Here is a 13,160-nt window from a genome sequence, read left to right on the forward strand (position 1 = left end):
TATCAGCTAGAAAAGACTGGCAGAAGGATACATAAAATGACAGCATGATGAACACTGTGTTGGTTCCAGCTGCAGTTTAGTAGTTCAACGCTGGAGTTTGCTGTGGCTGCTGCTGTTAGTGCACTCAATTAAACACTACCGCTCCGGTTTGACCTGTCAAAATAAAATCCTCCTCCGTAGACGTTATTTTTTCAGGAGTCTAGCAGTTAATTGAGTGGAAGATCTACTGAGTTTCATTCATTATGATAGTGATGTTTGTTTCAAAGTGCAGTTAGTTAGACTTTATCACAACTACACTCAGCTAATTCCTAGTCAGTGATTACTTTAAATGGATGTATTGAAATTAAAGGGTCCAATTTGTGGTTTGTATTTATAGAAAATATTGTAAAAAAAATGTACCTGGTTTCCATTTCTTTCCTCTTTCTGTGTTTCTTTTTCTTTTTCACACCATGAGAGTTAAACAGTCATTTCTGTTAAACAAGTGACAAACAAATTCAATATTAAAAGTTGTAAAATGTCTTCACTGACCAGTTCTTAATATGTTTTAGCTCAGGTAGGCCTATGCAATCTTATTTTATTTCACGATTTTCTCTAGTCAGGTGCTATGTTTGAAAAATATACTTTAAAAATGTACCTACTAGTATTTTTTAGGAAATATGAAACTGCGATTAAACAGAAGTGCCTGTTCACATGACTTTCTCATCCCCTCTGCAACCTATGTGTTACCATTTTCAAAATCCCCTTACAAAATCCCCACTGCTGTGGGAATCAACAACAACAACAACAACAACCTACACACTCAAACTTTTGAATGAATGAATTCGCCATTTTAAAGACAGCCCTTGCCCCCCTGCATGCAATTGTTGCCCCAAAACTATCCGCCTGTTAATATTTTGTGGGGACACCACTGCTGCATCTTGGGCTTGGCAACACCCAAGAAAACTGTGATTGGTTTAAAGAAGTACAAACAAGAACTAGCTCTTATTTCCTCCTATAGCAAAATGATAATGAAATGTGAGCAGATCATTCTGTGTCAGTGCTAGAGAATAGTCTGACTATGCAGACTGGTTTTGGGCAATGTCCACGGCACTGAACAGGCAATCAATGATAAAAGAGAAATCTTGAAAAGCTCTCTTTTAATCAAACATTTCTAAAATCCAAATAAAAGTTTGTGAAATTCTGAGTCTTGACAATAGTATTTGAATTTCTACTGCAAATATCTTTCAGTTTCAAATATTAGTCTGTGACTACTAATAAAATATATTGACCCTGAACAATACAATATTGAGACAGACTACAATTCTATATATTTCATTTAGCAGATGCTTTTATCCAAAGCGACATACATCTGAGAGTAGAAACAACACAAGTAAGGATCAGGTCAGGAGAAAACAACCTGGATAAGATCCATAGAATATGTTCTATGTAGGATGGGCGTGAACATCGACCAGTACCTTTTTTGGCAGTTAGGTTTTTCTTTATTACCAGAGGAATAAAACCAGCCATCCATTCAGAATTCCAGTTCGAAAAACTGGGATATCAAGCTAGGAAGATGTGGATACTTGTCCAAACACTGTGAGTTTACAACAGACCAACTTACACTGTAGACATGACTTGTGGGTCGCAAAGGAGTTATACAGTATTCTAGTGAACACTAGAACACTACATCAGCTGCTTGCTGATGATCACATGATTGCGATCCAACTACAAATCCACCACTGTGGACTTTTTGGGACTTATCAATCAGAAATGATACAAGGCACAATTGATTAAATTGTGGGGGTGTTTCTGAGTCTGCCTGCTGCATACTTGGGTCATACTGCACTGTGAATGCACTTCTTGTTTGAGAGCTGAGTCTCATGGACGACCTTATTTTGAAAGAGCTCCTGTTTCCGATGTGACTCGGGTTACCGACGGAAATTGACGCGGGTCGGCTGTGTGAAAGCTCCTCCGTCGCCTTGACGAGTCATCGCCAGAGAAGAGCCCGGAGCAGACGGAGCCGCTGTCTGATGGCTTAAAAACGGGGAATAACTGTGGATCACAGCGGATTTATTGCATTGAACGAACCCGGAGCGGCAGCGTCAGAGGCGGTCCGGACGGCTTTAGACGGAGCATGTTTGAGTGAAACCGTCTCCGATTCCAGACAACACGGACACAGACAGAAAGTAGCACCGCGACACCAGCGAGCGAACTTGGCATCTTCTGTCCGGTGGGAGGTGTCTGTCTGTCGGCTTCGGCTCGCTGCACGCACCGCTCCGCTCGCTGCTTCCTGTGTTTATTTAAAGAGGGCCACCGCTAAGTTATGTTTTTTGTAATTTGCTCATTTCTGCGTGTTTTTGGCAACTAACTGTGGCTTTAACGTGACGCACCAGACTGACATTAGTGCTGTGTCGGAGAGGACCCCACTGCAGAGCACTCTCAGGCTTCTTCATCAAGTTTCTGCCTTCTCATTTCTACGGTACCGACACCAAACACACCGATGTGAGAGGTAAAGCTGCATTTTGGCTGCATTTTTACGCTTTTGTCCAAGTCGTGACTGCTCGTTGCTCCTGTCTACTTCTTGCCTGTAAGCAAAGTTAGCAGCATAGCCTGGTTTTGTGGAGAGTTCCTCAACAGGCAGCGGTGAGCCCCCAACAAAGCTGCACATTTATCATCCAGTTTAACTTAATTCAACCCATGCATTACTGATGTTTTCAGCCGACTTGCAGATATGACAAGTTAAACCGTATTAATAAGCCTAGTATGACTTTTATGCTATTTCCCTGACTTTTATTTGCTCCTGAGCACATTTTAGCAGGGTGAACATCTTGTTTTCATTAGGTTTTAATGAGCCGGCTTTAGCAAATGAGTTAATTAATTGCTTTTATTTCTGATGAATTGATAGCAATTGTTTCGCTCTTCTTTTTCTTTCTTTCTAGGTTTTTAGCAGTAATTTTGCTTCTCCATCCTACATCTTTATTCAGTATTTATTTTTTGTAACGCCACCCAATTAGCCACGAGCAAGAATCAAATGTAGCATAACATTTTCTACTTAACTTTAAACATTTACGTATAAAAAACGACAAAAAAATACAACAAATGTGGAAGTGTAATTTTGCTAATATTTTATATGAATTAAAAAAATGCTTCAACAATTGCATATATTTGAAGTTGGCTAGTTTAGGCTAGCTGAGCTAATTTCAGGCATTTAAATGAACAACTCTGTTTGGTCCTAGCTGGACATAAGTGATAAAATAATGTAAACTAAATAATAATAAAAAAAAAGTTAAGTCTAATGTGTTTACTATTTCTTATCTTTTTACTGGCTGCCGTTACTCTTAAAGTTTTTTTTTAAATGATTGTAGTTGATTGTACTGTACAGCACCCCCTAGCTGTTGGGAAATTGCTGCTTTTTTATGGCTAATTTGATTAGGCTCCTCTCAGAATAACCAGTTTTTCACCAGAAATAAAAATGACTAATGTCATCACTGTATCCGTATAAATGTCTGATATTACCCTCAGTTATACAGTAAGATAATGTATATTCTGTAGACCTTTTCGGGCATGTTTCAGGCCTAATACATAGATAGATCAGGTACTGGTCCACTCAGATTATTAAACTGGACATTGCTTTGTGATTTATACAAAACTCTCAGCTCGTCTGTGAGAATGGCTGTCTCATACTTAAGTCATCAGTTTATGTCTCTTCAGTTGATGTCATCTTTTTCACAGCTTGATGAATTACCTCATTGATCACTGTTGCCACCGCTGCCAATCACAGCAACAGAAACCTGGAACATCTGGTCGAATAAATTGCCTGTCTTAACCTGTAGGGAAGCCATCAGATGCAAAATAGGTAAAAGGTGCCATTATCTATTTGTTTAAAACCTGTTCATACCATTTTAAAATAGATATAATGAAAAAGCACACATAGCTGCACAGGACTAGGTATGAATTTATTTTTTTTCAGGACAAGCAGTCGGACAGTAGCCCAGTGAATTCCAAACTGAATGTGAAATGTAAAGGTTTCTTTTGAACAAAAGACTGTTTTGTGTTTCACTGGCGCAGAGAAAATTAGACTTGTCAACATGAGATGCTTTAGGCTTTCTTGCACTCTTCGTAGCTTTCATGTGAAGTGGTTACACACCATCTGGGCTGACTGATGCGAGAGTGGTTCGTGCAGGTGTACATTTACTGACACACTTTGCACACAGATGCCCAGTATTTGTTTAAATCTCCATTCATGTGAGACTGATTTAACGAAAGGAACTCCATAGATGACTAAGTGAAAATGTGACAGTTACTCTGCGCGGTTTTTTTTTGTGTGCGTCAGTGTTGATAGAACTTGTGAACTTATGGGTTGCTTTAAACATGAATCATTTTTATGTGAATGGTTTCTAACATCACACACAAAAACAGCTGCTGTTCCTCAGTACCGCTCTTATAACCGGGTAGAAGTTATATGCGGGATGTTATGTAAGACAACTTGCCACTTCAGTGAGTCTATTTCTTACTACTTGCATTTTCCGTATATTAATATGCAGAGTACACTGTCTGCTGTACGCTCTTGTACACTGTCCTCAGATCTGCTCTTGGTTTCTGTGCAGCAGTTCTATCTGTGTCACTCCGAGTGCCGCCTCCTCTCTCATGTTAAGCTGCTGAATTGCCACAGAGTAGCCTAACCTCCGGGGTCATCCGGGCTGTGGTGACTTTGGGCTAAATTTGGAGCGTGGAGCAATTAGGCACACACTCTGCTACATCACTCCACTGCATTAGCTACACAGGGGGCAACTGGGAAGGGAAGGCAGGGGCAGGATGCAGATCTCTGTCTTTATAACGAGCTTGAGTTGGAGGTTGTACTTAGATCCACTTACGTGAAATTTTCACTGATAAATCCCAAACCAAAAGTTCAGCACTAAATCAATATTTTAAAAGCCTATTCTGAAATAATGAATTACTTATGATGGCGCTGTAATGAATGTGAATATTCACTTTTTTGGTACAAGACACCCAACTTTTATCACATCTGATCTCCTTGGCCTGTTTTAGCAGCCAAACTGTATATGTAAAGAACATCCAGATGAGAGGCCGATCAATGCTTGGTGGTCACAGATTTGTACGCTGCAGTAGCAGCATATGGCTGGTGTTCATTTCCTCTGCTGCTTGTGTCAATCACACCACTGATCACTGGCCAAATGTCGGTAAAACGTGAGGGTATCTGACAGCTTGTATGCTCTACCAGCCAGTTTGGCAGGAAGCCAAGCATCTTTGAGTTTCCTTGAAGTTCACTGGATCAGTTATACTATCATCAAGGGAATACAGGTGGTGAATTGTATAATGTATGAAGGAGTTTAACAGTTTTCCATCTCTTTTTCTTATTTCTAGTGACAAGGACAGACGCAGACGGAGCTAGGCCAGGCTTGGCCTACCTAGCCCTGTGTCTGGCCTCACCACACAGGCCAGCAGCCTCTCCAGGGATTCCCAGCAGGCAGAGGAAGCTTCAGTCTGCTCTGGCAGAAACTTCCCAGGACCTGCAAGTCAAGCTGTAACAGATTTGACTCCAGTCATATTTTGTTGCTTCAGCTTTTGGGAGCAGGACTGGTCTGTTAGATCTCTACTCCTTCCATGTTTTGGATGCTCCTCTCTGGATGTTGGCAGCAGGATGGATTCGGGTGTTGATTTGACGGTTGTCACCTCTTTGCAGTGCTTGCCCCCTCCTCCTTTGACTGCCTTTTGTCCCTTCCCTCCTTAAAGCCCCTTCCTCTCACCTGGGGCTTCCCCGAGCCCTGTACGGAAGGGCCTTGTAGGAACTGTAGGTTGTCTTGTTAAAACAATTGCTTTTGCAAAGAAGACGCAGAGCCAAGAAGATCTGCAAAAAACAAACTGCAAAACACAACAAGGATTGCTGCATTCAGCTGATTTATTTTTTGTAACCCATCACTTTTGCTTTTGTTTGAGTTTGAGAGAGTTTTTTTTTTAAAGGACCTTGCAGGTTTAGATGTCTGCCCACATCCAGAGTTTACACAAAGAGGTCTGATTACACACATAAAGAAAAAAAATCCTTATTTATACATACAGAATTTCTTATTTTTTGTGGTCTGAGCCTCGTGGAAGAATGTCTGAAAGCAAAAGCAGCAGCAAAGCAGTGAAATTCATTGCTCCACTCCCTCCTGTTTCTTCTGCCTCCCCCTGTCCATCACCCCAGACCCCCCACAAGAATGTGAACGGCTCTGCCAGTTCAGACTCGCACGTCGTGGAGAAGCTCGGCGGACAGCCTGAGGTCCAGCGTCGGCGCCACACCATGGATAGAGACTCCAAAACAGCCGAGCACCGTTTCTTCCGCCGGAGTGTAATTTGTGACTCAAATGCCACAGCTTTGGACCTGCCCAGTAAAGCAGCTGTGATACTCACCTCACCACCAGACTGTGAAGGGCCTCCCACCTTCTTCTCTCCACAGCTGTCAGAGCCTGGGCCAGGGGATTGTGATTCTGAAGGTGAAGAGTCCTCGAGAGGTTCTTATTTGCAAAGCGCCACTCTTCAGCCTTGTCTTGGCCCTGGAGGGGCAGTTGCAGAGGACGTACAAAATGCTAAGCAAGATTTAAGTGTGAGCATCACCGCCGCTGCTGCTCCCAGCAGTAGCAGAGCTGAACAAAGTGCAGATGGGGCAGTAAAAGAGCCCAGCCCGACAGTATTGGATGTTACCGACAAAACAGTGAGCAAACAGCCTGATGTTGTATTGCGTCCCAGAGGGCTCCAAGAAGCTCAACCGGTGGTGACGGAGAGAAAAGTAGATGAGGAATCGCTACCAGTCCAACAGAGGAGAAAGACAGAGAGACGGAGGAGGAGAAGGAGTTGGCGAAAGCACGAGCGGAGCAGAGGGAAGCCGAGAAACGAGTGCAGGAGGATATAGAGGAGGCCGAGACGAAAGCTGTGGGAACTTCACCAGATGGACGCTTCCTGAAATTTGACATTGAGATCGGAAGAGGCTCTTTTAAGACTGTGTACAAAGGACTGGATACAGAAACGACAGTGGAGGTGGCGTGGTGTGAGCTTCAGGTAAGTCCAGACTCAGAAATCTGTTTCCTCTCTTCTCTCTGTTCTCTGTATGTGGCCCAGCTGCTGGATGTTGCCTCTTCTGTCTTGCTTGTCCTATTTTTATCCTGACATCTTGAGGTTGCAGATATACTGATACAGTTAGTCAGAACTTCCTGCTCACTCAGATACTTTTCTGAATAAATGTTTCTGAAGTGAGATCCGTCTTGTTGAGCTTAAGATACAGGGTGCAGATTGCATCTTTGACAAAGGCTGCATGCATTGGATGCTTTGATTTTGGCAGCATTTCACAGTAAGCATGACAGATCTAGAAGAGCCATAGTCTTACAGTAAGTAATTCAGAATCAGGATGGTGTTTGTATATTGTTTAAGGCACCAACATTGAGGTAGTTTAGAGCTTCTTTTTAGGCAAATTTTGGTTTGCATTAGTCCAGTTGCAAGTAGTTGTTTTTAGTTAGCTTCCCTGTATGTGACTCTAGGATGTGTTGTATTTGTATTTTTGTTTTCTGCATTAACAATATGTTCCACGTAGGGCTGCACGATTATGGCCAAAATGATAATCACGATTATTTTGATCAATATTGTAATCACAATTATTAATCACAATTGTTCATCATGTTAGGGAAAATATCTGTATTTTTATTGCACTACTTTTAAGCAAACAACATATGAAGCGTTTTCAGTGCAAAATGAAACTTTAAATAAGGATAAATGATAAATAATAGTAAAATAAAATTTGCCCAAGAATTTAAAACTTACGTGTGGGGATCACATATTTCTTGTCCAGTGTTTTGACCATTTTTCTGAAGCCCTCGTTACTCGCTGTATTTATTGGACACGTCTTTGGCCAAATTAAACGATATTGCGTCTGTTATCTGTGTGTGTCTTTGGGAGGTAGCTGGATACGGTGTTGCCCGATGCAGGGTCGCTGTAGTGGTTGTCTGGGTTGCCGCTGGACACGGACGGGGATTTTGTGAATCAACGTTGGCTTTAGCCTTCATGCATTCCTTGTATTTGTGTATGTGATGTTTTTTCAGATGGTTAAACAGATTAGTTGTGTTACTGTGCGGGGCAGACACAACTCTGCTACACTCTTTACATATGACTTGTTCTTGTTTAGCGTCACTTGCCCTGAATCCGAAACAAGTCCAGACGATGGATGTTGATCCGTTTCGAGGCACTAGCTCCTCACCATGATGCTCCTCATCTCCAATTGCTGCTGTACTTTCTTCTCTCGACATGACTCGCTCTCATCAGCCCAGTCCACTGAGTGATTTTGAGGCTGTCGCTGCAGGGTGCGCTCGCTTGTTATTTAGGCAGCTTAATGAAGCCTTAACCATGTGTTTGCCTCCTGGTGGTTGGCTGACTACTGGTTGGCAAGGCGCTATGCACCAGAGCCCGCATTTTAAATGTAAATATCGCCAACGATCAGGTTAATGTAATTGTGGCAGGGCAAAATCGTGATCGCGTTCAAAATTCGATTAATTGTGCAGCCCTAGTTCCACGTGCAGCTCAGTCGTTTAAGAATTACTGCTTCTCAGACCGGTTGACACAAGGAACTGCACTGCTTCCAATTATTCGACTGACTGGTTATTAAGCTTTCAGTAACAGTGTTCTGCACATGTAGCAGCTCCTCAGGCCAAATCAGTGTTTCCATCATGTTTACAGTCATTTATGAGGTGCAGAATTTCTCTTAGTTTTGACACAATCCTTCCTGGTTTTTGAAGAGCTGCCTCACTTAAAGAAACAACTGACACACTGAGGGGGCAACTTTTTGCTCATTGCTGCAACTCAGGCGCCTCTTTTTTCTCTTACTCATGGTTTCGTGTTTTCATCGCGGATGTGTGCTGAGTCTCTGGTGTTAACGGTTGAGTTTTAAGTGTGTGAACGGATGCTGCGGCGCGTTATATTACCTCCGCCACACATTACACAAGTGAGTACTGAATGCGGAAGAGGATGCCAAAGAGTAGAGGGCCTAAATGTAAGTGGGTTTGATTTCCTGACGACTGTGTGGGTTTGATGTCCCAGAAATCAAACCTCATAAGCCCGCCTCCTTGATGGCTGTAGAATGTAGGGTGAAGATTTGGAACAGCAGAGTCCTAAAGGTTTGAGAAGCTGGGATTTCCTCAGTGAAATCCCCAGACTGCCTGGACAATTCAAGGTACTGAAAGTGGATGAGTGACACTGTCGCACTTCTCGCCCGTTTGTTCGAGTTGCACTGCCTTTGAGTAAAACAGAAATCGCCTGTGCTGCTGTGGTATGGTTCCTCTATGACTGGAACACGACTGGCTGCTCTCAGTCAGCTCCCATTCTCAGTGTTGAAACATAGAGGTCAACAAAAAGCCGACATCTTGCACACAGTGTGGAACATGAGACAGGATGGCACACCGGTTACCCACAGGATGCTGTTGCTTCATCGCGCTGCACTGATGCAACTCCTGCACTGAGCGTGTGAGCGAGACGGAAAGTGCGAACAAGAGGAATATGTGTCGGCGGGCAGAGGTGAGGCAGACACAAATCGAAGGAAACGGAGAAAGTCTTTCAGCTTTCAGGTCTTGTTGACGAACAGACACAGAGACAGAAGTGCGTTCAGCAGTCAAAGATGTAGAATAACAGTCTCAGCCGGTCATATGACATCCAGGGCACTGACTGAGCTGAGGTTTTAGCGGAGGAAGAAAACAGTGACATGGACTCATGTGGAACTGCTTGCCCTGATGAAAAACTGGTTACTGTGCCATGAGGAACAACTTGTATTAGTTATTTTTGCAGTTTTTCTGCAGAATGAAAGGCATCCTTAGCTATATAAGATGGAAGTGACACATCAGAAATGAGACCCAAAGGTTTTTTTTATGAATGGAAAGGCATGTTTAGAATTTCTGCTGTGCTCCATCTTTTCACCATGCCGTACCCCTCTGTGCTCTAATTGTTCAATCAATCAGAAGCAGAAAAAGTCAGATGAGATCAGACTGTATAATGAAATGTTTTCTCTTGAAATCTGCACTTTTTCAGAGAGTATTTCTCAATGCAGGATTATTTCCCGTGGGAGCATGCAGTTGTTTTTCCTGTCATCTCCCATCACAAGATGCTCCTCGAGTCTTCCTGAATCCCAGGAGCTAAAATCAGCTTTGCCTGATGCCCTGCGTCAAGGAAACGCCGGTTTGTTTATCAGAAAACAAGCATCGAGCCTCTGTTGAGCTTTCTCTGTCTGTCACACGTCCCTCTTTTTCTTCTCCCGATGCCCACGCTACTCGTCAAAATGGGGAAACCCGGTGATTCCCGGCAGCGTTGCGAGTCAAAGAGGTCTCTTGTCTCTTATTTTGATAGTGCTTTCCAATATATAGAACATGTGAGAATTAAAATAATCTTCCTGACACAGTTAATACTAGTATTTTATTTAATACACCATGGACTATTACATATAACTACTGGTCAGTTATATAACAGTATTGAAATCCTGTGGTGACTCGACTATATGCATACAGAGAGCAGTACTTTCCTGCAGACCCTGGCTGTAATCCTCTGAGTGTGAGTGTCAAAGATGACTGAGCAACTGCTGACATGTGGCAAAATGGTGGGAGTAAAGTTACACGCACACACACACTACAACCAGTCACATTCACTCACTGGGTGGGCATGGCAACTGGAGATCTGTGGGAGTCGGGATCATGTGGAACTTGTTGGTTTTTCTGTATGTGCAAATGTGCGTGTGCATGCGCTGGGAATGCGTTTCCATCCCTGAGTCAGGTCAGTATGCAAATCTAAATGAGCTTGCAGTTTTATAGGACTCTATTGTGTGTGTGTGTGTTTTAGAGGTAGAGATGGGGGATGGATTGTGTCTTCACGTTCCACGACATCTGATCCAAAACAGGTTAACTTCTGCTTCCAGAGAAATCCCAAGATGGATGGAAACGGAGCTGGAGAGGAGGAGGGAGATAGAGCAGATGTTAGCGAAGAGATTGATGAATAGATTGCGTGAGTGGAGAGCAAGAGGAGGAAGGTCACCCAGTAGCTTATCTTCAGGTGTCTTGTCAGACTGGAGGGTAGCTGATTTATGGGAAAGAAAAGGCTGATGCAGGTGACCTGGAATGAAAGGAATGCTCGGTGTAATCATGAGTTACGGACCTAAAATAGATTTGAATGACATGAGTGGTAATTGTAGTGTTTCCATTTACCTCGATCAGGTGAACCCTGAGTGTCTGACTCATGACCTAAAAAGTAACAGAGGAGGCAAGTGGGGAAAGAAAATGAGAGAAAAAGGACAGAGATTAAGATGAGAGACGGGAGGGTTAAAGGTGAAAGGTCAGCCTGTTGTTTCACATGGGATCAGTGGGATTGTTTCCAGCATTCAAGCACAAGAGCACACAGGTGGTTTAAACTGAATAAAACCGGGCGAAAAGATTCATATGTAGGGTTGTTGGAGACAGATATTGAGGAAGAGGGGAGGTAAATGTGCAGGGAGAGGACAGACAGAATGGTAAAACATGGGGGAGGAAGAGTGGGAGAGAAAAGACAAAGGAAATGAAAAGAGAGGATGACGGAGAAGGGGGGAGAGGAGAAACTAAAAGAAGAGAGACCCCATGTTTGTGTGTGTGTGAGACCTTAGGCTCCCAGCTCCATTGGCTCTCAAAGACCTTGAAATTTTCTTCAACAGCAACACAAGGCGGATTAGCCCCCTCCCCACACACTCGCACACAAGCGCACACACACATGCTTTGGGGGCTTCCAGCCTGTCCTTCAATGATGGTTATTCAATCAGTGCCATAAGAGGGGAAACTGGCCTCTGAGCTCAGACAGCTTTGTTTACACGTGCAAGCATTGCAGCAGTGCCAAATGTTTGTCAGCATTTGTCGCGTCACGTGCGTTATGTATCGCATACTTTCAAAATTTTATCAGCAGTGGTGTCATGACACTGGCAAAGTGAATCCCATGTAAGAAGGCGAACAAATACGGCTCACAGTCTCCAGTTTTAGCCTCGTTAGCGATGACCCATTTCAACCTGGCCTGAAATCTTTCCATTGTGTTTGTAAAAAGACAGAAGGAGGAAGAAGATATCATATTGGAAGTAAGGAGGTTCAAAATGAGGCAGAGCAGGAAGCAGGAGGAGGATATTTATCAAGATTGTTCATCAGGCTATTAAAAGTATAACATCCCAAAGGCAGTTTCGTTGAACAATGAGTTCTTTGTTGCGCTTTGTCTTTGTACATATTGCAGGGCTTGGCCTTAACAAGTAAGCATCTGTGTAAATATTTATTAGATTTAAAAAAAAAACTTCCAAAAATGATACTAGATGTATTTCAGGTTTGAACCGAACAGCTGCCAGGTGTCAAAGTTCAAATTAAACCATTGGAACTGGTGAAATATTACATGTAAATATTTGGAACTGTAGATGATAAAAGCGAGTACATGTGTATAAAAGAGAGTAAAAGTGTTTTATTGAAAATAAATATCGTCATATTACTCCAGAGCAGCAGAGCTGAGATATAGCGGTTAGGTTTTCCACAGGTTCAGATTTCACTGACAAAACAGCAGACTGCAGCAGTGTCAGGCAAAGGTTGGTTCTCCTGCTGATTGATTCTGGCGTTGCTGTAAAGCAGTACAGGCCACCCCCAAAACACACATTCACATTTTAAAGGAACGGAAACTGTGTTTAGACGTCTTGTAAATGTTTTAAATGGCAGCTACAAATATTTTACTCAGTTCCTTTTCCTTATTACCAATTAAGATGATGCCTATGTGCATGTAAAGGTGGGCTTGTGCAGTTCATGTGTCTGGATGCAGTGGGGGTGTGCTTGTGTGTGCTTCAGCGAGCTTTTGGGGGTTGTTAACTTATTCATTTGGCCCGGCTTCGTTGCAGATGAGCTCAACTGTTTAATTATAAAACATTAAAGTGGAATTTATTTCCTGTGTTTTTACCACGATAGACAGACAGCCGCTTTTGTTGACAAAATAATTTAAGAACCACACCAAAAGAGGATTTATAGCAGGAATGAGAAGTTTCTCAGGGTGGAAAATGACCAGCAGCCACTCCACAGGTGTTGGTAAATAGGTTGTAGATCTGTATAGATCAGCTGCTAATGATCGTGATAACACAACCCATGAAGCTGTTGTTCTTCTCCAATAAATCTGGC

General features: G+C 42.8%; 1 protein-coding gene across 1 annotated transcript in view; it reads left to right on the forward strand.

Annotated features, from left to right (window-relative positions):
- Positions 1 to 1,924: 1,924 nt before the first annotated feature.
- The window catches only part of wnk1b (WNK lysine deficient protein kinase 1b), a 116,342-nt gene continuing 105,106 nt past the window's right edge, over positions 1,925 to 13,160 (forward strand). Inside the window, 3 exon segments of the mRNA XM_051959131.1 lie at positions 1,925 to 2,488; positions 5,365 to 6,782; positions 6,785 to 7,035. Coding sequence (XP_051815091.1) covers positions 6,095 to 6,782; positions 6,785 to 7,035 — 939 coding nt within the window. The 5' untranslated portion in view covers positions 1,925 to 2,488; positions 5,365 to 6,094.

Source organism: Acanthochromis polyacanthus, chromosome 1 (assembly GCF_021347895.1).
Source record: "Acanthochromis polyacanthus isolate Apoly-LR-REF ecotype Palm Island chromosome 1, KAUST_Apoly_ChrSc, whole genome shotgun sequence".
Lineage (NCBI taxonomy): Eukaryota > Metazoa > Chordata > Actinopteri > Pomacentridae > Acanthochromis > Acanthochromis polyacanthus.